This window comes from Cibotium barometz, chromosome 49 (genome assembly GCF_041138505.1).
Source record: "Cibotium barometz isolate CiBa-2024 chromosome 49, ASM4113850v1, whole genome shotgun sequence".
NCBI lineage: Eukaryota > Viridiplantae > Streptophyta > Polypodiopsida > Cyatheales > Cibotiaceae > Cibotium > Cibotium barometz.
In genome coordinates, this window is record NC_141094.1 from 44629 (window position 1) to 70976 (window position 26348).

Here is a 26348-nt window from a genome sequence, read left to right on the forward strand (position 1 = left end):
GAAGCCCGGGTGTGATAATTGAGGCTAGATCTACCATTAGATTTTAAAAGAGTAAACATGGCCATTTTCGTGAACCATGCCAAAACCTGTTTGAACCCCATTTCCAAGGCTATAATTTTTTTTTTGTTAACACATTTCACATCATACATGTTCAGATGTGCTAGCTAGCCCATCCGCGTCTAAGCGCTCGAGTGCTAGATTCAAGTTTGGCCCCTGCACCAACCGCGTTTGGGTCGCTAGTCCAAGCCGACATTTTTTTCCGGGCATGTCACATCCCCGGCCACCCCTCCCAACTCATCCTCCAACCCCCTCGGCGTTGGCCCCCACCCAACCGGCTCCTTATCCTCTCTCTCTCTCTCTCTCTCAAGTCATTTCACAAAGTCGGACTAGAGTCAAGCTCAACAAGGTCTTCTTTCCCCCCGCTGATTTTTCCAAGCTCGTTCCCTTGGCTGTGGTTTCGCTAGGTAGTAGATAGGGATAGTGGGAATCTCGTTAATCCATTCATGCGCGTCACTAAATGACAAGGCATTTCGCTACCTTAAGAGACTCATAGTTACTCCACGCTTGGTTGAATTTCTTCACGTTGACATTCAGAGCACTCGACAGAAATCACATTGCGTCAACATCCGTGGGACTTATTCTCGTGGCTTGTGGCTTGACTTTTTGGTGTGGGCTTATTCTCGTGGCTTGACTTTTTGAGAGAGTGAGACTCGGAGGAGTTTGGTTTTGGATCTTGCGAAACTTGGAGAGAGAGAGAGAGACTCGGTAAGTCGGCATCTACTCGTGAAGCTAGATAACCCAACTTCCAAGTTCCCAAATTAAGAGAGAGAGAGAGAGAGCAACGAAGTGTATCAGTCGTTCTGCTGTTTGTAGAGACAGAGAGAGAGAGAGATGGGTGTGCAGGGAGTGTTAGAAGGGGTGGGGTGGTGGTGGCTGCTGGGCGTGGGCATTCCTTTTGCGGGCTACTCCATTCCCTTCGTGCTGGGAGACTTCAATCTCTACAAGCATCTCACCATTGCTGCTCTTGCCGGTCGCTTTGATGTTGCTGGCCTTCACATCGTCGACCACGTTGCCCTTTGGCAGGTTCTTCTCTCACCTCTCAATTTCACTCACTCACTCTCTCTCTCTCTCTCTCTCTCTCTCTCTCACACACACACACACTCTCTCTCACGAACCGTCCTTAAGTCCTTGAGTATGTGTTTTTCTCTCTCTCTCAGTTAACACACACACGCGTAGGAATCTCTCTCTTTCATGTACACAATATACAGAGATTACTCTTCTCTTTAGAGACTCTCTCTTTCTCTCATCGTTTTCGATACTGCTCTCCACTGCTCAACAAAAACCTTTTTCCCAGCCCTTAAAAATAAAGGCTTTGAAAAATACAACCTGTATTTTGTGTTAAATTTAGTGGTTTTACCGGTAATATACACTAAAACTAATGAATTTCAGCCCTACATCCAGCCGGTAAAATTACATGTAAATGCCGGTTTTTCTGAAATCCAGCCGGTAAAATTACATGTAAATGCCGGTTTTGTCGAGCACTGCTGGCAGTAAAATATATTTTCAGGGTTCAAACCCATAAAAATATCAAAAAGCCCCAAGTGCTCACTTTACAAGGACGTTAGCAAAAAGTCCCTCCATGTGCTTATGGAGACTAAGCACCACTATCACCCAGCTCCACCACTCGTCTTTGCAAGAGGCCATGAATGTACGAACACGACTAGCTCTACCACACACACATGGTTATTTCGTATAAAATAGCAGCATTTCAACCTTCATTTCACTGTTTCAAGGTTGCCTACAAGAAAAACCATTTTTAGCTAAATTTTGTGTGCAAGATACACCATTTTTCGCTGAAGTATATGTATATTTATAGATGTTGTTTTCTTATATAGTAGGTAAATTTGTTAAGCTCCTCCTAGTACTGAGGTAGCACTCTAATAGTCAGCTCTTACATCAATAAGAAAATCTAAGTGCTCCTTATGACACCTCTACATAGAGGGGGTTTAACAAGTATGAGATATTGCCCCCCCCCCCCCCCCCCCCCCCTTCCCGTGACGAGGTTCTCGTCAAGCGAGGTCATCTTGGAGGACGACCCATCTCTGTTTGACAATGGAAGCTCATGTGCATACGAGACTTGAACACGAGTTGTAGTCTTGATAGTGGACGGAATCACGCATTGAGACTCCATGAGAAGTGGACCGAGTTCGTGTGCATATGAGACTTGAACACAAGCTGCAGTCTTGATGGTGGATGGAATCACGCATTGAGACTCCATGGGAACCGCGGCCTTACCATGTGAAAGGATTTCATGTGGTGTACGCCTTAATAAAGGCAGGTGGGGGCGAGGCGTACAGAGGACACACGGGTGTATCTTTTCTGCAGAGAGAGAGAGAGAGCGAAGAGCAACACACTGGAGTCCAGCAGAGGAGCGAGCACATGAGCAAGCTGCAGGGGTGTATGCAAGCGAGCGCGTGAGCAAGGGTGCTCAGCTGCGAAGAGCGAAGCACTGGACTCCAGCAGGCTGCAGAGACAGAGAGCGCAGAAGGCTCGCATGCAAGTGTGTGTGTGTGAGTAAGTGCATGAGCAAGCCTACGAGCGAGCAAGCGAGCAAGTGTGTGTGCAAGCCTGCAAGCGTGTGAGCAAGCAGGCAAGGCTGTGCGTGTGCAGAAGGAGGAGGTGTTGACCAGCTCGTGCGCGTGTGTGCGGCTGCAAACAGCCGTGTTTCTCTTCCTTGCTGCAGGGCAGCCGCGTCAGCAAGCTTGCAAGGCTGTGTGCGTGCAGAGGGTAAAGGTGCAGGGCAGCCCGCATGCGTGTGTGCGCGCGGCTGTAAACAGCAAGTCTTTCATCCAGACTGCAGGGCAGCCGCACGAGCAAGCATGCAACAGAGTCTACGAGTAAGAGCATGAAAGCAAGCATACGAGAGTGTGTGCGAGCAAGTGCGTCAGTAAGCAGGCGAAGAAGTGTGTAAGCAAGCGCAGGAGCAAGCTTGCGAGGGTGCATGCGTGCAGAGTGTAGAGGCGCAGGGTAGCCCACATGTGTGTGTGTGTGCAGCTGTGAACAGCCGAGCCTTTTATCCAGACTGCAGGGCAGCCGCGCTTGAAGAATGTGTGTGCATTGCCTATTCTCTGTGGCTATGTTGGAGTGCAACAGCAGAAGCATTGTGTGGTAAAGCAGAGGCTTGTGCAGGTGAAGCAAAGGGGCCGAGTTGCAGAGGCGATTCGGATTGCTGTAAGCAATGTGCAGGTGAAGAGAAGATGGCAATGTGCAGGGGCTGATTCGTCATCGACTCTCTATTGCATGAAGCGGTTCCTATACGGAGTTGCGGAGGCAATTTCAAGGCAGACAGCAGAGTTGCGGATCCTACACGGAGTTGTAGAGGCGACTCGCAGGCGGACAACAGAAGCTTCCGTCGGCCACACACCATGTGGTCTGACGTACTTTTACAGTGGTTCTCACCCGCGAGGTTTCCTTTAGGTACTGAGTGCAGGGTGCTTGGTTGGTTTCATGGTGTATTATTTATTATGTTGCCATGTATAAACAAGGATCCTCTTTAGTGAAGTTGTCTGGCTGATTGTGGAAGGGCGTGGCCCTTATGTTCATGCTCCTTGTGTGATGATTAGTCTTTGCAGTTTGATGTTATACTCTATGATGCTGTGTGTGTGATGTGATGAAGCTGGCTGGTCTGGTTTCTTATGGGGAGTAACTAGTGGGGGTTGTGATTCTTTCGGGCCAACACGGTGAAGTAGCGGGTAGCTTTTAGGGAAAAAGTGAGAGCGCTGCAGACCCCTCACGTGGCAGTGGTATTAGAGCGATTCAACCCTCGAACTAGCTAGGGCTACATACATTACAACATGGATGAGAGTGACATCCAGTCCGTGCATGGAGGAGATGCTCTGGACCATGAGCTAGAGTGGGAGCCTCGAGAGGCTCTACCCCAAGCTGCGGCATCTGGCTTGGCGGGCAGACCACCACCAAGAGTTCCCACTCAGGCAAGGGTGTTGTAGTTGGAGAAAAGGTTGCAGACCCTTGAACAAAGTGCGGATGCCTTCAAACAGGAGGTCATCCGGCTGGATGCAGCTTATGCGAGTGCGGTAATGGAGGTGGCTGCCCTCAATAGGCAAGTGGCAGATTTGAAGATCAAGGTGGCGCAATTAGAAGGAGAGGTTCGGGCCAAAGCTGGCTCGTCTACGAGGGCAATCAAGCCAAAGGATCCCGAGCCCTTTGATGGCACACAAGAGGTGAAGCTCTTGCAGAACTTCTTGTATGACTGTGAGCAATTTTTCAAGAGTGCCAATCTTACTGCAGAGGCAGATAAGGTCTTTTATGCGACCACCTTTTTGACCAAAGATGCCAAGCTTTGGTGGCGTAATTACGTGGAAGATGTGGACAACGGAAGAAATACTTTCGCTATTTCGACATGGGATGAGCTGAAGGCAGCTTTGCAGAAACAATTTCTGCGCATGAATGCCGAATGGAAGGCAAGACAAGCCCTCGACAGCTTGGAGCACACCGGCTCAATCCGGGAGTACATGAAGGCCTTTCAAGCCCTTATGCTGCAGATCAGGACCATCTCTAAGGAAGACGGGTTCTTTCACTTCACTCATAGGCTCAAAGGTTGGGCCCAAGCAGATCTGCAGAGACAAAATGTCACCACTCTCGCTGTGGCATATGTTGCAGCCGACATGCTGACAGATTACAAGGAGCCTGGCCAACAAGGTGAAGGCTCTTCTCAAAGCAAAAGGTCGGTGGGTGCGGGCATCTGCGAATGGAGGCAAAGATAACGCCAAGAGTGGCTTTAAGGGTAAGAGGTCTGATTGTGAAGGTGGCGGAAGCGGGGGCACTTCCACATCAAAAGAGACAAGCAATGAAGCCAGCTCTTCGAAGAAAGGAGGATCAGGCAACGGAAAGACTGAGTCCTCAAGGTCAGGAGCGGGCTCAAGCAAGTCGACGGGAAAAGCGAAAGAGGTGGAGTGTTTTATTTGCAGTGGCAATCATTATGCTCGTGATTGTCCACCTAAGCAAGCTCTACAAGGCATCCAGCAAAGTAGACTCCTCCACGAGTGTCCAGAGTTTGGGCACTATTCAGCGCCTGAGTGCAGTGGACTCTCAAGTTGAATTGAAGTGTAATCGGCTTCTTAATGTCTCAACCATACTGAATGGTAGACCGGTAAGAGCTATGGTGGATAGCGGGGCGTCTCACAACTTCATCACTCCAGCAAAAGCAAAGGAGTGTGGGATGAAGATAGAAGCGGATCCCGGATCCATGATGAAAGCTGTGAATTCACCAGACAAGGAGGTCGGGAAGAAGGCCAAAAGCGTTCCAATTACTGTGGGTGAGGTTACTCACAAAACAGACTTCAGCGTATGCGAAATGGACGATTTTGACATTGCGCGTGGGCAAGTTTGGTTGCAAGAAGCTAAGGCCTTGATCTCTTCCTATTCGGAACAGCTCCTCCTCTTGGGTGATTCAAGGATAAGGGTAGTGGGGAGGCTACCACAGAACAGCCAGCAACATACCCCAAGCTCTTATCAGCCCTATAACTGAAGCAAGCGGTGGGCAAGGGTGCACAGCTGATTGTAGCTACCTTGGTTGAGCATAAGCATCATCCTCTCAAGAGATCTCGATGGAAAGAGGCTCCGGAATTGAGGGGGGGGGGGGAGGAAATGTGACGAGGTTCTCGTCAAGCGAGGTCATCTTGGACGACGACCAATCTCCGCTTGACAACGGAAGCTCATGTGGACCGAGTTCGTGTGCAGACGAGACTTGAACACGAGCTGTAGTCTTGATGGTGGACGGAATCACGCATTGAGACTCCATGAGAAGTGGACCGAGTTCGTGTGCAGACAAGACTTGAACACGAGCTGCAGTCTTGAGATGATGGTGGACGGAATCACGCATTGAGACTCCATGGGAACCGGGCCTTAGTGGGTGCATTAAGGTCCAGTTGTGCAAGTGTACCTTGGGCGGCCTTACCATGTGAAAGAATTTCATGTGGTGTATGCCTTAATAAAGGCAGGTGGGGGCCAGGCGTACAGAGGACACACGGGTGTATCTTTTCTAGAGAGAGAGAGAGCGAAGAGCAACACACTCGAGTCCAACAGAGGAGCAAGTGCGTGAGCGAGCTACAGGGGTGTATGCGAGCGAGCGCGTGAGCAAGGGTGCTCAGCTGCGAAGAGCGAAGCACTCGAGTCCAGCAGGCTGCAGAGACAGAGAGCGCAGAAGGCTCGCATGCAAGTGTGTGTGCGAGTAAGCGCGTCAGCAGGCCTGCGAGCGAGCAAGTGCGTGTGCAAGCCTGCAAGCGTGTGAGCAAGCAGGCAAGGCTGTGCGCGTGCAGGAGGAGGAGGTGCTGACCAGCTCGTGCGCGGCTGCAAAAAGCCATGTTTCTCTTCCTAGGCTGCAGGGCAGCCGCGTCAGCAAGCTTGCAAGGCTGTGTGTGTGCAGAGGGTAAAGGCGCAGGGCAGCCCGCATGCGTGTGTGTGCGCGGCTGTAAATAGCGAGACTTTCATCCAGACTGCAGGGCAGCCGCGCGAGCAAGCATGCAACAGAGTCTGCGAGTAAGAGCGTGAAAGCAAGCATACGAGGGTGTGTGCGAGGAAGTGCGTCAGTAAGCAGGCGAAGAAGTGTGAAAGCAAGCGCAGGAGCAAGCTTGCGAGGCTGTGTGCGTGCAGAGGGTAGAGGCGCAGGGCAGCCCGCATGCGTGTGTGCGGCTGTAAACAGCCGAGCCTTTTATCGAGACTGCAGGGCAGCCGCGCTTAAAGAATGTGTGTGCACTGCCTGTTCTCTGTAGCTATGTTGGAGCGCAACAGCAGAAGCATTGTGTGGTAAAGCAGAGGCTTGTGCTGCAGGTGAAGCAAAGGGGTGCAGGTGAAGAGAAGATGGCGATGTACATGGGTTGATTCGTCATCGACTCTCTATTGCAGGAAGCGGTTCCTACACGGAGTTGCGGGGGCGATTCCAAGGCGGACAGCAGAGTTGGGGATCCTACACGGAGTTGGAGAGGCGGCTCGCAGGCGGATAGCAGAGGCTTCCGTCAGCCACACACCACGTGGTCTGACGTACTTCTACAGCGGGTTCTCACCCGTGAGGTTTCCCTTAGGTACTGAGTGCAGGGTGCTTGGTTGGTTTTGTGGTGTATCATTTATTATGTTGCCATGTATAAACATCTTTGTCTGGCTGATTGTGGAAGGGCGTGGCCCTCATGTTCATGCTCCTTGTGTGATGATTAGTCTTTTTTGATGTTATGCTCTATGATGCTGTGTGTGTGATGTGATGAAGCTGGATGGTCTGGTTTCTTATGGGGAGCAACTAGTGGGGGTTGTAGCGGGCAGCTTTAAGGGAAAAAGTGAGAGCGCTGCGGACCCCTCGCGTGGCACCCCCCAGTAACAGGATCCCATAAGGAGAAGCGTGTCACACTAGGACACTTGGTCACCTTTTTCTCCCTCACTAGCCAATCAGGCACTGCGTCCATAGCAGTGGTGTCACACTGTCCACCGTCCCACTTCTCTCCAAAGTGTGCCGGCCTCCCATGCGCGACCATCTTTTTTTAGGCAGTGGGCGCTAAATGTTTGGAGGAAAAGGAAGTTATGGGTTTCTCTTGGCCGGCCGTTTCTCACCCTTCGACGTGGTGGCCTTGAGCTGTCGGGCATCTGTCCCAGCATGACATGGGCCGTCGTCCCCCCAATTGCCTGTTATAATGAGCTTTTAATGGGTGAATTAGCTCACAATTGATTAGCCCCCTAGCCTCCTAGCATTCCTAGTGTGGTAGTTACCTTAGTGCAGTGTGAAGCATGTGAATGGATGTGAGTCGTCACATCTCAGGTACTGTCAATATAGTAAATGGAAACCCCCCATCACGTCACTCTTCATTATATGTAAACTCTCTATATCACGTGCGACGTTCAAGGCCTATTTGTAAAATCCTTTATCTATGAATTTTTTGTGGATAAAACACATCCTTTTCTATTCAATCCGTGAATACCCCCTTTAAATGTCACCCTTGTATGCGTGAAGATTGTGTAAATTAAGGATTTCAAAAATCCCTTCTATTGAACCCACATGGTAACTTATTAAAATAAATTCCCCCTGTTGGGGTAAAGGCATAATGCCCACCCTTATAGTGTGTACAAGCCCATAAGTTATAGTACATAGTACACTTAGTACTTTTAATGTACTAAGTGCACTATGTGTACTAGTGCAATATACATGTGTGATAGGGGAGTCACACACTCATGCCTCATGAGTTGACTTATCCCCACAACTCTCTCTCTCCCTTGTTTCTCTGTGTATGTCTCCCACACATGAACTCTTAACCTAACCCTAATTCTCCCCATCAACTGGTATCAGAGCTTAGTGATCCCTCCCTCTTCCCTCTTCTCCTTGATAGCTGAACGAGCTGCTTGCTTTGCTGCTGTCATACTCTATGGCATCAACACTCGCAGCAAGGCCTGCAGGGCATCAACACTCGCAGCAAAGCCCTTCAGTGTGAGCAGCTTGTATCAAGGTCACAGTAGCCAGGCGGACAAGGAGTCAGGCGCAGCCAATCAAGTGAAGAAGCGCAAGAGCACGCACGGGTGTAGCTGGCGCTAGGCGAATACGTGGCAAACGTGTAGCGCTGGATCCGACGGAGCTGTCCCGAGCAAGTCCAACGGAGCGAAGAAGCGATAGGCGAGAAGCGTTGAGTCGTCGGCTGGCAATCGAAACATAAGCGAAGGCAGTGAACCCAACGTAATCACTGGAGCCAGGCGAGCGAAGCGACCTGTGCTAGGCGAAGTGTTGGGCGGATGAGCGTGGAACGAACACGCGAGAGCAACGGTAGTGCCTTCAAGCGTACCCCTTCCACCTTCCGACACTTCATCTCTCGCGAGAGCTCCGCTGCGTTCCCTGCCGTCGCTGGCCGATACCACCTCTACATCTCCTACGCTTGCCCCTGGGCCTCCCGCTGCTACGCCTTCATCAAGCTTAAATGCCTCGACCACGCAATCGGCATCACTAGACTAGTCGCACCCCATCTGCACAGTTTTCCAGCAGCAGCAGCATCAATACAACAGCAGCAAATTCAACGCCCCTTTTCTGCAGAAATTTCAGAGGTATATGCTTCATTTTTTTTTGGGATTTGCAATTGAGCAAGTACAGTAATCAATTGAGCAAATACAGGTGCCCAATTGCTCAAATTTTGAGCAAAATTGGCAAAATTGGGTGACATTGGTCACAATCAGGATCAATTTGCAGGAAATTGGTCACAATCAGGATTAATTTGCAGGAAATTGGATGTCGAAATTTGGGGCTTTTGATGTAATTGTGCAATTAAGCACTCATACATGCTGTATGATGTGAAAAATCGCACATTTGGGCAAAATTGCAGTGCAAATCAAAGGGCTTTTGTGCTGATTTGGTTGATTTGCACGCAGGCAATCGCATTTGATGCTGTGGATAATGTGCTGATGCCTTACAAGCACTCAATGTGCTTGTAAATCAAGGGGCTTTCATGTATTTGATGTATATGTGGCCAGGGGGAAGCATCGTGAACACTCTGGATGCCTTCATGTGCGTCAATGTACCATGAATGATCAGAAATTGATCTTAATTCAAGGGGCTTTTCAAGTTTGTATGCTTGTTGAGCTTGGCATAGCTGCAGGCAAGAAGGTTTTGCCATGCAAGTGGGTTTACAGGCTCAAAGTTGCACCAGATGCAAAGCCAAGATACAAAGCCAGGTTAGTGGCTAAGGGCTTCAAGCAGGAATATGGTGTGGACTTTGAGGAGATCTTCTCTCCGGTGGTCAAAATGACCACACTTAGAGCTGTGTTAGCTTTGGTTGCACATGATGATCTGGACTTGATTCAGATGGATGTGAAGACTGCTTTTCTTCACGGTGATCTCCATGAGGAGATATATATGCAGCAGCCAGAGGGTTATGCAGTGAGTGGAAAGGAGAAGCTTGTATGCAAGCTGAAAAAGAGTCTTTATGGGCTCAAACAGGCACCAAGAGAATGGTATCATAAATTTGATACATTCATGAAATCTCAGAAATTCAGGAGAAGTGACATAGATCACTGCTTGTACACCAAAAAAGCTTTGGATGGCAGTCTATTGATCCTCATCTTGTATGTTGATGATATGTTGATTGCCGGGAAATCTCGTAAGGAGATGGATACCTTGAAACAGAGGCTGCATCAAACCTTTGATATGAAGGATTTGGGTGATGCAAATCACATCTTGGGTATGCGGATACTTCGGGACAGAAATCAGCATGTGTTGTATTTGTCTCAGAAGGAATACATTGGCAAAGTTTTGCAGAGGTTCAATATGGACGGGGGGAAGAAGACTAGTACTCCTTTGCCTCCATATGTGAAACTCAGTGCTATGGACAGCCCACAGTCAGATAGAGACAGGGCTGATATGGCCAAGATTCCGTATGCTTCAGCTTGTGGCAGTCTCATGTATGCCATGGTTGCTACTAGGCCGGACATGTGGGAGTGGTTTCTAGATACATGGCCAACCCTGGCAAGAAGCATTGGGAAGCAGTGAAAGGTGTCATGAGATACCTGAAGGGCACACAGGATTTGTGCATTTGTTTTGGCAAACAGGATGCATTAGTGCATGGTTACACAGATTCGGATTATGCTAGTCATCCAGATAACCGGAAGTCTACTACCGGTTATGTATTTACATTCACAGGAGGTGCTGTGTCATGGATATCCAGGATGCAGAAGTGCACAGCCTTATCTACTACAGAGGCCGAGTATATTGCAGCCACAGAGGCTTGCAAGGAGGCATTATGGCTATCTCGGTTAGTGGTTGATTTGGGTTATACAGGGGATATTCCATTGTTGCATTGTGACAGTCAGAGTGCCATTCAATTGGCAAAGAACCCTGTCTTTCATGCAAAGACGAAGCATGTGGATGTGAAGTATCACTTCATCAGAGAGGTGATAGAGAACAAGCAAATTCAGCTTGTTAAGATTCATACGGATGACAACCCGGCTGATCTGTTGACGAAGAGTTTGCCTCCGGAGCGGTTTGCTCATTGCAGACACTTGATGGGCATTGGATGAGGCCACTTTCAGCCTTGATATGGCCTTGTATATTATCATGTACATGCTGATTTTTCTTTTCCTTTACTTAAGGGCACTTTGCCTTTAAGTGGGAGGTTGTTGGCGTAAAGGCATAATGCCCACCCTTATAGTGTGTACAAGCCCATAAGTTATAGTACATAGTACACTTAGTACTTTTAATGTACTAAGTGCACTATGTGTACTAGTGCAATATACATGTGTGATAGGGGAGTCACACACTCATGCCTCATGAGTTGACTTATCCCCACAACTCTCTCTCTCCCTTGTTTCTCTGTGTATGTCTCCCACACATGAGTTGATGGGAGAATTAGGGTTAAGAGTTATGTGGGAGACATACACAGAGAAGAACAAACGGAGAGAGAGAGAGAGAGTTGTGGGGATAAGTCAACTCATGAGGCATGAGTGTGTGACTCCCCTATCACACATGTATATTGCACTAGTACACATAGTGCACTTAGTACATTAAAAGTACTAAGTGTACTATGTACTATAACTTATGGGCTTGTACACACTATAAGGGTGGGCATTATGCCTTTACCCCAACACCCCCTGTCCATGCAGGTACTAAAGGGCAACAAGGAAAATTCTATAGAAAGCTAAGAACTTCAATTAGAAGGGTGGTTAAGAGACTAAAGGGCATGAGATCCTCTACAAGCTAAGTTTTGGATCTAGGGTGGGGAAGTATAAACACAAAGATTGAGTGAATGCAAGCCATTGGATTTGGAAAAAAGTAAACTCGGCCCAATTTGGTTGATGTGGCCCCCTGTTGTGAATGGGGATTTGATTGGTCTCTAGTAGGGATTTCGACGAGCACACCAAAAAATTGCATGAATAACAATAAGTATTTTCAAAATGAGGTACTAGAAAAATTATCGTGATAGTGTGACAGTAAGGCTATGGTCTTGCAAGGTGGACACCCATGTTCGGATCTGAGGTAGAGTCCCCCCCCCCCTCCCCTTTTTAATTTACATTCTTGGGCCTTGTTTATATTTTTTGGCTCTTATTTAAACCCACACATAAACGCATGCACTTGCACACACACACACACACACACACACACACACACACACACACACTATTACAATTACACATTAGACATGTACGCATATACATGAAGTGTATGTGTCTACATGTATATGTGTATAATTGTAATTGTGTGTGCACAATGGTTTCAAAAACAAATCCCAAATCCAAGTTTAAAAAAGAGATGGAGCACCAACAACTCAAGCCCTTCTGTTGAGAGGGCTAATAACTTACCACTACAACATCTCTTAATCGTGTACCCCGCCCCTCAATGCAAGCTCTCGCTTAAGGTGGCACATTCCATTGGTGTGTCAACCTCCTCGCTTCCTCGCTGCACAAAAAAATGGTGCAGTACCATGGTCTCCAACCAAAAGCCATCAAGATTTGTATACCTTTATTTTATTGTATTAGATTTGCAACCCTTCTCTTGAGACATAAGCCATTAAGATTTGTATACCTTTATTTTACTATGCAATTGAGTTTGCAACCCTTAGTTATTCTCCTCTGCACTTGTAATCCATCAAGATTACCTTTTTCACTAGGCAAACATAGGCATGAACAAATGCTATAGTCAAACTCTTTTTGGGGAGAAATTGTGGGTTAGTCCTTAGTTTAGAGGGGTACTCTTCTAGTTGCTACTTAATTTAGAGGGTGGATATTAGAGAGGCGATGTATGCACATATATTTGATGATAGAAGAAAACAATTGCTTCCCTAGACCTCTCTCAACCAATGAAATTTAACATATTTTGCCCATCTTATGGGTGCGGATGCTACTCTTATGCTCCCTGTATAGTGTGTATTCAAAAACATATACTTCCTTCTTTGTCTTGCCACTAGGTCACCCATGCTATGCTTATTCTTCCTATATGGTGTGTGTTCAAGAAAACATAGTTCCTACTTTGTCTTGCCACTAGGGTCACCTCTAAGCACAACATAGCTCTTTGTCATGAAACCAAAAGGACACAAAACGTTCAACAATTTATAAAAAATGCCCTCAAAGGACTATATTGTTGGCCTTGGTCTTGCCAAGGACACAAAAACTCATGCTTTTCAAGTTTTATTAAAAAAACAGAGTGTCTTAAGGAGTGATTGACTTTTAGCACTAACGTATGTGCTCTTAGGAAGTAAATGTTATATTTTTCTAATGTATGTGCACTAATGTATGTGCTCTTAGGAAGTGAATGTTCTATTTTTCTAGTCGTGTGATAACTAATATGTGCATTCCTAGATGTCATGCCTTGACGTTGCTTAAGTTATTTAATCTCCTTTTTTTTAAGATGATTTTGTTATATGTGCCACAAAATAGTTCATAACTTGTAAATAGGGGGGAAGTATGATACGTAATAATGCATCATATTCAAGTGAGTGTAGTAGAACAAGTACTAAAAGTTAAAAGTCCTTCACGGTTGGCATGCAACTTTTTCTTAAGTTTTACCAAGGGGCTTGTTATAGTTTGGTGGTAGTCCAATTTGTGAAGTGTTTCATTTTGCCAAGTCCCTAGTCGTGGTGGGCGTGAACACTATTGGCGACCTCGATTGAGGGGCGGTGTGGGTGAGTGAGTGAGTGAGTGAGTGAGTGAGTGTGTGTGTGTGTGTGTACACCTTCGCCCCCCCCCCCCCCCCCAAAAAGCTACACACCATCTGCATTTTTAAAAAAGGGGAAGAGCTTGTTGCAACTCGTGAGAGCAATTTGATTGTCTCTCTCTCTCTCTCTCAAGATTGGTTAGCTCACGGAGTTTGTACAAACTCCGTGAGCTAACCAATCTTGAGAGAGAGAGAGCAATTTGATTGTCTCTCTCTCTCTCTCTCTCTCTCTCTCAAGATTGGTTAGCTCACGGAGTTTGTACTCAACATGTTATTTGCTTGAATCCCACTCCACTTGGATAGAAATATGTGGTCTCTTTTTGGGATCATTACTACAAGATAACAAAGATCTCTCTCTCTCTCTCTCTCTATCTCTCTCATGTGGTAGATTGCTTACCTAATGGAGTTGCTATTCAACATGTCATGTGTTCAAATCCTACCCCCATCAAATAGATCAAATTACATTAAAACGTTCTCTCTCTCTCTCTCTCTCTCTCTCTCTCTCTCTCACACACACACACACACACACACACACACACACACACCTCGTTTTGTAGGATAAGCATGTTTTAGCAAAAGAAAAAGGCAAGAATTGCATTAACTATTATGGTGGTCGTGGTGCAGCTGCATTCTCTAGCAGGTCTTGTGTTCTTGTTCGTGGCACCATTTCAATTCAACACATCCTTCAGGGCTCGTCACTTGAAGCTACATCGACAGATGGGGTATGCATTTGTGTGTGCATCCCTTTTTTTAGCATTCACGGGTTCAACCACCATGCTTGTCAACTCCGAATTTGGGACTTTGGGACGGCTTTTTATGGCGATTGCGTCCATCACTCTCCTCATATGCCTTGCTCGTGCTGTGGCCACAGCTAGAAACAAACAATTTCAAGCACATAGGCGTTGGATGATTCGCACTACTGTCATGGGGTAAGCATTATCTACTCTACTTCTCACAAAAAAAATTCACATGACCTTGTTAAAAATACAAGCATTGTGTTGGAGCAAGTGCTTAATGTGTGTGTGTGTGTGTGTGTGTGTGTGTGTGTGTTGGAGGGTGGGGTGAGGGTATCATGATTGATCCCTCCCATTTGAAAGAACGTTGCTTGGTACCAACAAAAAAAAAGCCTTGCATTACAAAAAAGGAAAATTGTAAAAAATCGTTAAAGCCGTAATTACATTACAAATGAGAGGGACAATTATATACTTGGATTAGCCCAAAGGGTAGAGTCAACCTCTCGCTTGGGAGAGGCTGTGGGTGTGATCCTATAAGCTTTCCTCAAATTCAAAGGGTAGACAAGAGAGCCTACCCTTGTACATATGGAATGTAAATATCTATGCAAACTATTCTCATTTTAAGAGGCTGGAAACAAGGCATCCTACCCCTATGTGTATGCAACATAAATATCTATACAATATTTTTATGTGTATGCTTGTGTGTGGACGTGTGGGCCGAGCTTTTTTTCTTTTATGTATGTGTGGATTTGATGACGAAAAAAGAGGGGACAATCATAAATGTTTTTTGAAAGTAAGTCTAGCCCTCCTCACATAATTTGCAATTTGAAGATAGCCATATTGGATTCTTATTATTAAATGATTTATGCCTCAGTAGTTGGAGCCTCATAATTACATTGCATGCATGTGATATGCAGCGGAAGTCTTTGTATTGGAAGATCCTGTCACACAATATGCTCACACCGTCTTCTGTATCCTGAGTTTCGTGAGTTTAGCAATCCATTTCATTTACTTCAAACTTTAAAGAGTTGAGAGAGAGATAGATGAGAACTGTACACCAGATTGGGTCCCGAATTACCCACTGAAGGGCCCCCTATCCCGATAACGAGATAGTATTTGCTTTATTACTTTAGAGAGAATGACTTTGGACTGTAGATAAGCCAAACGCAAGATCTCGGAGGATCGGAGAGCGGCTGATCTGTACACTGCTGTAGAAACACCTCAATGACTTGATCTCGAGCCTATGCACTCCTCCCAAGGGCATGAGGAAGGGCTGCACACCTGAGGCTCAAAGAAGAAGAAGGTGGACTATTCTACACACTGTTAGAATGCTGAAAACACATATGAATGCTGTGTTACCTTCACCAGATGACTGCTGAATGTGTTGATGATGCATAGAAGGCTGGACACTGATGCAAACAACTGTTTCAGGGCTGGAAACTGCTGTAGACTGAACCTTCAGGGCTGGAATCTGCTGTGGACAGAAACGCTGAGGGCTAGAGAGGGCTGTGGACTGAAACGCATGAGCAACAGGGGACTGCAGGGCTGCTGCTGTACGGCTGGAGCAAAACGCAGATGGACTGCTGTATAGCTGCACCAAAACGCAGGTATCTGCAGGCTGCAAACTACTGATTTCTGGCGTGGAACTGAGCTGAAGGGTATGCTGAATCTGGGCCTGAACTGAGGCTGAATCAAGGCTGAATGCAAGCACCTAGGGCTGAATGAAGCTAGGGTTTCTCAAGGGCTGGAGAAGCAAGCTTATGGGCTCTAGGGTTGGATTAGTCTTGGGCTGAGAGCAAGAGAGAGGAGAGCTCTTAGCACAATGAAGACTGAATGAGCAAAAGAGGCTCTAGGCAAGCCTATTTATACTAACTAGGGGTTGGTCATTTAATAAAGTTAATATTTATAAATGCCCAATAATGCAAATAATGATAAATAAATACCAATAAATATGGAAAAAATACCAGATAAATCCCAGTAAATTCCCTAAGGCTTTGGGGATGTTCTAAATGATGCACAGGCATATGTATGCATATTATGCAAGATGCAGAGTGCTTTCTGATGCAAACCCTAAGGCTTCTACTGACTCTACATGCATGAATGATTCTCTCCAAGTGGGTTAAGGGACTTGACTGACTGACTGACCCACTAAGGCTGAGGAATGACCTACGTAGCTCGTGCCTGACTTATCCTGGACTGAGGATGTACAATGGGGTCACGGCGTACGACAAATATCATCCTATTGGGTTCTAAAACTGTACAACTGATGCACTTCTGATGATGAGCCATCTTGTCACCATGCACTGAGTGCAGAGTGCATGTGACATTCCCTCCTGATTAGCTTGGCGCGGCAGGTTCATGGCTTCCAAGTAGTCCGCCAATAACTGGGGATACTCCTGGAAGAACTCCTCGTCGAGCCATACGGCTTCGTGGGTGCCTCGATCTCGGAATTTCGTATAGAACTGACGAATCCGTCGATCGGAACCATGCTTCCATCGATGAAGAAGGATCTGTTCAGGCTCAATAACTTCTGCCTCGTCTACCACGTTTGGCTGCTGTTCATCTGAAACATCAAACACTTCTGGACCAACATATGGTTTTAGCCAAGAAACATGGAAAACATCATGCATTGTCCAACTGGCAGGCAACTTTAACTTCATTGAGACATCACTTATCTTCTTAACTATTGGAAAAGGGCCAAAACTTCGGAATGAAAGCTTGGGACAACGTTTGCCCACTTGTTTCAATCTTTGCTTCATGATACGCAAATAGACCCAATCCCCTTCCTTGAAGTGGACATCTCGTCTAGATTTATTTGCCTGTCTGTTATATGCTTCCTGAGCTTTGGTCAAGCGGTCTTTGACTGACTCAATGATCTCGGAAAATGCTTCCGTGGTTTTATTAGCCTCTAAAGATGAAGACACCATTCTCGTCAAAAGAGAAGAAAAACGGCGACCAAAGGCTGCTTCATATGGAGTCCGTCCGACACTAGATGAATGAGTGTCGTTCAAGATAGCTTGGACCAACGGAAGATAGTGCTCCCATTTGGACTGCTGGTCATGACAATATGACTTGAGGACATCAAAGGCCAACTGATTATAAATTTCTGTCTGGCCATCTGTCTGGGGATGGAATGCACTAGACAACTGCAACTTAGTTCCAAAGTTTTCAAATAATGCCCTCCAGAAATGCGAGGTAAACTTGGAATCTCTGTCTGATGTTATGGTGCTAGGCAAACCACAAATTGGATACCAATGCTTGAGAAACAGACGGGCTACGTCCTCGGCTGTGGCCGTATGCTTGCATGGGATGAGCATGCAGAACTTACTAAAGCGATCCACAATGGTAAAACACTGAGTGTTACGGGATGTTGGTAGAGGCCCTACAAAGTCCATAGATATGTCGATGAAAGGTCCGTCGGGGATAGGCAAAGGTTGAAGTAAACCTGCCTTCTTTGTATGGGGAACCTTGACTTTTTGACAAATCTTACAGGCTTGTACATGTGCATAGACATCACGCCTCATCTTTGGCCAATAAAAGGACCGTTCTAATTTCTCGAGAGTACTGTTGATACCCCTATGTCCTCCAACTAAGGAGTCATGGGCATCGTGGAGAAGAGCAGAACGCTTTTCCCGAGTAACACAGAGACGGTTCTTGTAGAACAACCAACCGTTCTGTACTGAATAGTGGCCAGGCTCAGAAGTGAGGGCCAAACTATACTGAGTACCAAACTCAGGGGAGTCGACATATTGGTCTTTCATACTATCCAAGTCCTTCCCCGTGATTTCGAGAATGGTAGCTTCTTGGACTGCCTGGATGCTGGACTTTCGAGTGAGAGCATCTGCTACTGGGTTATGCTTACCAGGGATGTATTCAATCATACCTCCAAACTGTTGGAAGATTTGGCTCCACCTGGCCTGTCGATCACTCCACTGGGCACTTGGCATAGTCTGAAGCCACTTAAGTGCTTGGTGGTCTGTTTTCACTGTGAAAGCCTGTCCATAAAGAAAAGGCTTCCAATGTTTGAGCGCTGTGATCACACCCAAAAGCTCTTTGTCATATACTGAATAATTCTTTTCGGCAACATCCAACTTTCTGCTGTAATAAGCCACGGGTCTATTGTCCTGCTGGAGGATTGCACCTATGGCTACATTGCTGGCATCGGTGATGACCTCGAAAGGTTCGTCCCATGATGCTAACTTTAATACAGGTGCTTCTGAGGCAGCTTTCTGGAGTGCACGGAATGCATCAAGTGCCTTACCTGTAACTGAGACTTTCTGCTTGCGAGTCTTCACCCCCTTGAGCAAGTCGGTAAGAGGTGTTGCAAGGTTGGAAAACTGATGGACATGTGTGCTATAGGCCTGACAAAGACCTACGAATGAACGGATTTCTTGGGCGGTCTTAGGAATATCCCAATCTAAGATCTCTTGAACCTTTGAGGGGTCCAGTCTAATCCCATCGGAACCGATGATGTAGCCCAAATACTGAACTTCCTTAACACCAAAGATAGACTTTTTGGCGTTTATGTAGAGCTGATTATCTCGCAAAAGTTGCAAGACTTTCTTCACATCTTTCTCATGCTGCTCCGCAGTGGCTGAGAAGACTAGTATGTCATCAAGGAATATGAAGACACACTTCCCAATGTGGACTGCGAAAATCCTAGACATCATCTTATTGAACGTTGCGGGTGCATTTGTAAGCCCAAAAGGCATGACTACGAACTCGTAGTGACCACGCTCTGTCCTGAAAGCTGTTTTTGGAATGTCAGCTTAAAAAATGCGGACCTGATGGTAACCACTCTTGAGGTCGATCTTAGTGAAAAACTTAGCACCGTCTAAACGCTCCAAAATGTACTCTATCCTGGGCATAGGAAACTTATTCTTGATAGTGAGTTTGTTTAATGCCCTGTAGTCTACACAAAGGCGTGCAGACTTGTCCTTCTTTTGGACAAATAGGATAGGTGCAGCAAATGGGAAGGAAGAAGGCCGAATGAATCCGGCTCGGAGAAGCTCAGATAACTGCTTTTCCAACTCGCCCTCTAAAGTCTTGGAAAGACGATAGGGAAACCTGCTAGGAGGATCTGATCCAGGGACCAAATCAATGTGATGGTCCTCAAGGCGAGAGGGTGGGAGACTGGGTGGGAGATCGTCCCTAAGCATAATGTCCTGGTGTCTGGACAGGAGGTCTGCTAATTGAGGGACTGAAGATGTAATGGATGCTACTAATGAGGGAGGGGCTATTTGAGCACGAACATAAAGGAGTGCTCCTTCTGCTCCCTTGCGGATAGCTCGTCGGGCCTGGAGATGCGAAATCAATGGGATGCCAAGAATGCTTCTATCCCCCCGAATCATGACAGGCTCAGGAAAACCTTTACAAATAGTAAAAGTGTCCTGTCCCCAATTGGGAATAGGCTCATACTGACGGAACCACTGAATTCCTAAGATCATGTCACACCCCAACAAAGGTGAGACAATGAAATCTCGTTGAAATGAGGCCTTCTGAACTTCAAAGGCAAACTGCTGTGCCTTCTGGGAAATGTGAGTGCGAAGACCAGGTGTAAACCCGTCCACATCCAGATGATATGGGACTAAAGTGCAGTTCAATTTATTAGCCAACTGGGGAGAGATGGCGTCTTCAGAACTACCCATATCGAAAAGGACTACAAACTGTCGGCCCTGGGCAGAGCCATAAGCTCGGATAAGGCTCTTCTGAGCAGCATCGCTCTCACCCTCCTGCTTAGCATCAAATACCACGGATGGCATAGGATGCATGGAAGGTAAAAGTTGAACTGCATTTGAGGTAGTAGGCGGGGCTGGAGGAGCTGGGGAGGCTGTGGCAACTGTGGCAGAAGGGGCTTTGGCAGCTTGTGCCGCTTGCCATTTGTGGCAATCCTTCTTACCATGCCCTATAATGTGACAGAAAAAACATCTATTTTCTGACTGGTACTTCTTTTGCTCCTCTGGAGGAAGATAACCTCCAGTAATGCCTGCTTTAGCCTTTTCATCAGGGGTTTTCTTAGGTTCTTTATCCTTCTTACCCCCTGAACTGGAGCTATTACTGTTGTCCTTCTTAGCATCTTTAGAAGATGCGTTACCTTTCCCTGTCTGTGCAGCTGATTGCTGCTGCTGGGGTTTGGTATTGGACTGAGATGTCTGCTTGGGCTTGCCCCCATTGAGCTTCATTTCTTCATTCTGAGCGAGAGTCAAAGCCTGGTCATAAGTACTTGGTTCAAAGTTACGAACTGTGAACCGAATGTTGGAGTCCAATCCACGAATGAATTGCTCCATCTTGGCCTGCTCAGATAACCCTAACTGCTGTGCTAAAGTAATAACCTTACCGGAAAACTGAAGCACTGGGGAACCGTTCTGTCTGAGTCCGTAGAACTCGTCTTTCAGACCGGTCATGTACTGGGGCGGGAGAAATCTGGTCTTCAGGTCATGGACAAAGATGTCCCAGTCAAAGGCTGTGACACCTGTGGCTTGGTCAGTATGAATACTAGACCAATGCTGCCACCAAGTGACTGCCTCACCAATGAGATGGGGAGCCGCTAAGTGGACTTTGTCTTGAGGGTCTGTGATCCTAGCTAATGGAAAATGAGCATTAAACTGATGAACAAATTGATTAACTGAAGAATGATCACACTTACCATCATACTTGCTGAAATTTGGTTGACTGCGAATGATGGTGGTTGCTGCTGCGGGATGCTGGTTGGTGACACCTATGACTGGGGAGACTGAGGAGAGCTGCTGATACCTCAGGTGTATGGCCTCCTTTTCCCGTTGGTGTTCGAGTAACATACGTTCTCGATCAAGCTCACGTTGGTGTTCCCGAGCGGCGAGTTCAGCCTGACGCCGGTCTTCGTCGATCCTGCGTTGGGCTTCCTCATAGTCCCGTCTTTCTTCTTTTTCTCTTCGCCTTCGGGCCTCGTCCTCTCTCCTTTGTTGTTCCATCTGAAAGAAGAGGGAGATGTAGTCGGGTGCTCCTGGAGGTGTAGAAGGACGTGCTGCTGCTGCCTCCAAGAGTGGGAGACGCTCCATGAGTAGCTGGTTCTGAGCTCTAAGAAGAGCTATGGTGTCTGCTGTAGGCGGAAGAACAAGGTCTCCTTCGGGGGAGACGTCTTCCGGCTGATGAGTACTCTCTCCTGTAGACATGATGCTGAAGTCGGTGGTCGTGCCGGAACGCAATCTAACCATCCAAGGATGCCCCCACGCTAGGATACGGTGTGTGTGGACAATCTAAATCTAATACCAATGTGATATGCAGCGGAAGTCTTTGTATTGGAAGATCCTGTCACACAATATGCTCACACCGTCTTCTGTATCCTGAGTTTCGTGAGTTTAGCAATCCATTTCATTTACTTCAAACTTTAAAGAGTTGAGAGAGAGATAGATGAGTACTGTACACCAGATTGGGTCACGAATTACCCACTGAAGGGCCCCCTATCCCGATAACGAGATAGTATTTGCTTTATTACTTTAGAGAGAATGACTTTGGACTGTAGATAAGCCAAACGCAAGATCTCGGAGGATCGGAGAGCGGCTGATCTGTACACTGCTGTAGAAACACCTCAATGACTTGATCTCGAGCCTATGCACTCCTCCCAAGGGCATGAGGAAGGGCTGCACACCTGAGGCTCAAAGAAGAAGAAGGTGGACTGTTCTACACACTGTTAGAATGCTGAAAACACATATGAATGTTGTGTTACCTTCACCAGATGACTGCTGAATGTGTTGATGATGCATAGAAGGCTGGACAATGATGCAAACAACTGTTTCAGGGCTGGAAACTGCTGTAGACTGAACCTTCAGGGCTGGAATCTGCTGTGGACAGAAACGCTGAGGGCTAGAGAGGGCTGTGGACTGAAACGCATGAGCAACAGGGGACTGCAGGGCTGCTGCTGTACGGCTGGAGCAAAACGCAGATGGACTGCTGTACGGCTGCACCAAAACGCAGGTATCTGCAGGCTGCAAACTACTGATTTCTGGCGTGGAACTGAGCTGAAGGGTATGCTGAATCTGGGCCTGAACTGAGGCTGAATCAGGGCTGAATGCAAGCACCTAGGGCTGAATGAAGCTAGGGTTTCTCAAGGGCTGGAGAAGCAAGCTTATGGGCTCTAGGGTTGGATTAGTCTTGGGCTGAGAGCAAGAGAGAGGAGAGCTCTTAGCACAATGAAGACTGAATGAGCAAAAGAGGCTCTAGGCAAGCCTATTTATACTAACTGGGGGTTGGTCATTTAATAAAGTTAATATTTATAAATGCCCAATAATGCAAATAATGATAAATAAATACCAATAAATATGGGAAAAATACCTGATAAATCCCAGTAAATTCCCTAAGGCTTTGGGGATGTTCTAAATGATGCACAGGCATATGTATGCATATTATGCAAGATGCAGAGTGCTTTCTGATGCAAACCCTAAGGCTTCTACTGACTCTACATGCATGAATGATTCTCTCCAAGTGGGTTAAGGGACTTGACTGACTGACTGACCCACTAAGGCTGAGGAATGACCTACGTAGCTCGTGCCTGGCTTATCCTGGACTGAGGATGTACAATGGGGTCACGGCGTACGACAAATATCATCCTATTGGGTTCTAAAACTGTACAACTGATGCACTTCTGATGATGAGCCATCTTGTCACCATGCACTGAGTTCAGAGTGCATGTGACAATGCATGAGTTCGAAAGAGAGTGGGTTTGAGATATACTTAGGCATGACTTAATGGGTGTTTGCTCATAGGAGTTTGGTAGCTTTATAATTAGGTAATTACAACTATAAGTTTGCCATTTCTTCAAAGTGTAGAGTTTTAATACACAAGTAAAATCCCAAATGTTATGAAAGCATGAGCATTGAGTATAGAAACTAGCAATTCATAGAATGGGAAAACTTTAAATTTAGACATGAAAACCCAAATGCTACAAGAGTAAATGCTCGTAATTTTTCTATGAGTAGAGTTGGCAATTAAAATCCTACCTTGGTGATTTTAGGGGGCTTAAATAGATCCCCTTGTGCCTTTTAACAAACATCACAGTGGACAAGGTTATTTGTGACAAGCAGCCTTGGATGTAGTGTGTGTGTGTGTGTACGTGTGTGTGTGCATGCGCGTGCACGCCTGAAGTTTCCAAGCGTTCTCAAATAAGCGATTGATAAGATCATTGACACACACGTGGATAATTGTTGGGCGCTGTAGTGCTCAAAGAACCGAGTTTGCGATCTAATTTGCTCAATTAAAGTTAAGATATCCTAGTTCAAATTTTGGGTTGCCTTGAGCTACAATCTTGGTTAAAATATCAGCATTTATTTATACATTGTGGCATTTCAACAAAAGCTTACAAAAAAAATTTATTAGTTGCATGAATAGCCTTGGATTTTCCCGAGTAGGAATATGCTTTGTTCAATAAGGCCACCATCCTCTACACTAGTAATGCCCAACGTGGTCCAAGGCTAAAATTTGAAGCCTTCAAGGAATTTTTTTAAAATCTCTAAAGAAGGTTCTTTGAACATAGTAATTCTAATTAAACGCGACAAACACAGAGAAAAAATAATCTTTATCTCTAATTGAGACGTACACACAATATTCATATCTTGGAATAGGTTGGAGAATTAAATTCACAATCTCCCCCTAGAGGGAGGTTCAGTCACCCATATCTCCCTTGCCAAAAAAAAAACCCCATAAGTATTGTTTTGGAAGGGTGGCCTTATATATTCATTGAATTTAACCCCTTTAAGGATCATTTTTGGAAGGGTGGCCTTGGATATTCATTGAATTTTAGATTATAATATTCTTTTTCTTTGACATCTATCTAACAAAATTTACTCAATGATCTTTAAAAAGTGGATCCTTTCCTTCGAAGAGCAAAAATTTGTCTATCCTTGAAAAGTTTAGCAATTTTGCCTTTCAAAAAGTTAGCCCATCTTTGGAAGGATTATATGTATGATGTGAGGCCTCAAGAAGAGTATAAGTACTTTTATGAGCAGCCTTCAACAAATGGCAAGGGCATACCTTGTGGCATTCTTCATTGAAGGCAAAAGAGCCACCAGTAGATTATTTCTTTATGATCATTGAAACCTCACAAATTGATTTTGCCCCACCAAGCATGATTTTTTAAATTACTAGCTAAACCTTTGAAATCTAATTTAGCTCTCCTTAAGTCCTTAGGCATGACTAAAAGCTGATTAATAGGTCTTTGTAATTATTCTTCTTGGTGTTCAAATTTGAATTCAAGGTACCTAATGATGCTAGTGGCAAAACAAGAGGGGATTGGTTACATAGATGCCTTTAGAAAGATCATCGTCAACAACAAGAATTAAACACATAGCATTTCTTCTTGGGATCCAAGTATGAACTCCCATAACTAGGGTATATCTTGTTGCAAATAGCTATAAGAGAGGAGAATGGCTACCCAAATCTAGATTGAAATGTTGGCAATGAATATCAAGCTCATGGGCTTGGATTCAATATATGAACTTTACAACAGTCCATTCTAAATAAAGAATAACAGAACCAGGGAGTTGAGGTTTTTGGTGATTAAAATTTAAACGTGATCAACCAAAGTCTTCTCTTCCAAAAGGACTATAGGGTTTTTTGAAATTTGTATTTTAATGTCATTTCAATGGTAATGTTAGCCTTCTAATTGGTACAATGCACATGAACAGGTACGGAGTTATAAATTCACGAATTTTTCTAATGGTTGCACAAAAGGGTCTTGGTTTACCTGTTTTGAGTGTTGCTGACTACTCCATCGCCATCTCTTGGATAATGGGTGTTGTAGTTGTTGAGTCCTACATCCAAAAGTATTTGAAAGAGAAAAGGGCAGAGTAGATTTTTTCTTGTATGTAAAAATCATAACTCATCAGCTTGATGTTTTTACTCCTCCACACTCGCAATTTTTTTTCCTTGTAATATTTAGAATTGTTCAAAATCTCATCCTTATATAACGTTGATCAGTATGACCTTTTTTCATGGGCTCCATTCTCTTTAATAACCCCCTTGCACCCATCTCTCTCTCTCTCTCTCTCTCTCTCTCTCTTTGTTATGTGCATATGCACACACACGCACACACACACACACATATTTAGGTTAAGCTAAATTAGGTCTCATCAAGATCCTTCACACACCAAATTAGACTTCCTTTTTACTTATCAAATTTGAGGAACCTAGTTGAACCCAATGTTTTGACTTGACTATTTAAGTGGTATATAAATGTTCCTTGCAAACGAGTTCTCCCAATAAAATTGTATTGTTGAGATTGTGAAGTAATGGCCTTTTGTTTAATTTTTCATGTTTGGTAATAAGCCGTGTGTTGTTTGAAATTTTGAAATGTAATTACATAATACACTAGCAAAAGAAAATGTTGCATTGTGAAGTCATGCATTTTTCTATTTCTTTTGACTTCTCAATCGATGAGAAGTGGTGTATTTTTTGAATTTGTAAAATCTCTCTCTCTCTCTCTCTCTCTCTCTCTCTCTCTATCTATCTATCTATATATATATATATATATATATATATATATATATATATATATATATATATCTTGCTAGCCTAATATCTTGGAATGCTTATTCTTAACCTTTTTCTTCTTGAAGGAATGTAACAACATGAAAAAATACGAAAAGTGATATTGACTAGATCACCATGTGAAATTTCTTTCTCACCTACTAGTCTCATGATATATGTAATTTGTGATGTCATGGAGATCAATAAATATAGTGATTTCGTGTGGAAAATATGATGTTTTTGCTATCCTAGACTCTTGGTGATCATGTGCTAACTTCTGAAGACTTATCAAATAGGCATCTATGTAGAGGCATTCATGATCTAGAAGGACCATTACATTTGGATCTTCAATTGTTACTGGGGTCCCTTCCCACCAAGAAAGTGGCGATAGATTTGTAGAGCTCGTTGAGCTAGATAGAGAAGACACATCT

At 45.3% G+C, this 26348-nt stretch overlaps 1 protein-coding gene across 2 annotated transcripts; it reads left to right on the forward strand.

The window, feature by feature from the left end:
* Positions 1-707: 707 nt before the first annotated feature.
* LOC147610161 (uncharacterized) lies at positions 708-25378 on the forward strand. Of its 2 annotated transcripts, none has more exons than XM_086786448.1 (3): positions 708-1083; positions 14309-14613; positions 25077-25378. In XM_086786448.1, the coding sequence occupies exons 1-3, from the start codon at positions 892-894 to the stop codon at positions 25240-25242; spliced, it is 663 nt and encodes a 220-aa protein (XP_086642574.1). In that variant the 5' UTR covers positions 708-891; the 3' UTR covers positions 25243-25378. The 2 variants fall into 2 exon arrangements, with proteins under 2 accessions (XP_086642574.1, XP_086642575.1); XM_086786449.1 differs by lacking the exon at positions 25077-25378 and adding an exon at positions 24647-24951.
* Positions 25379-26348: the final 970 nt, after the last annotated feature.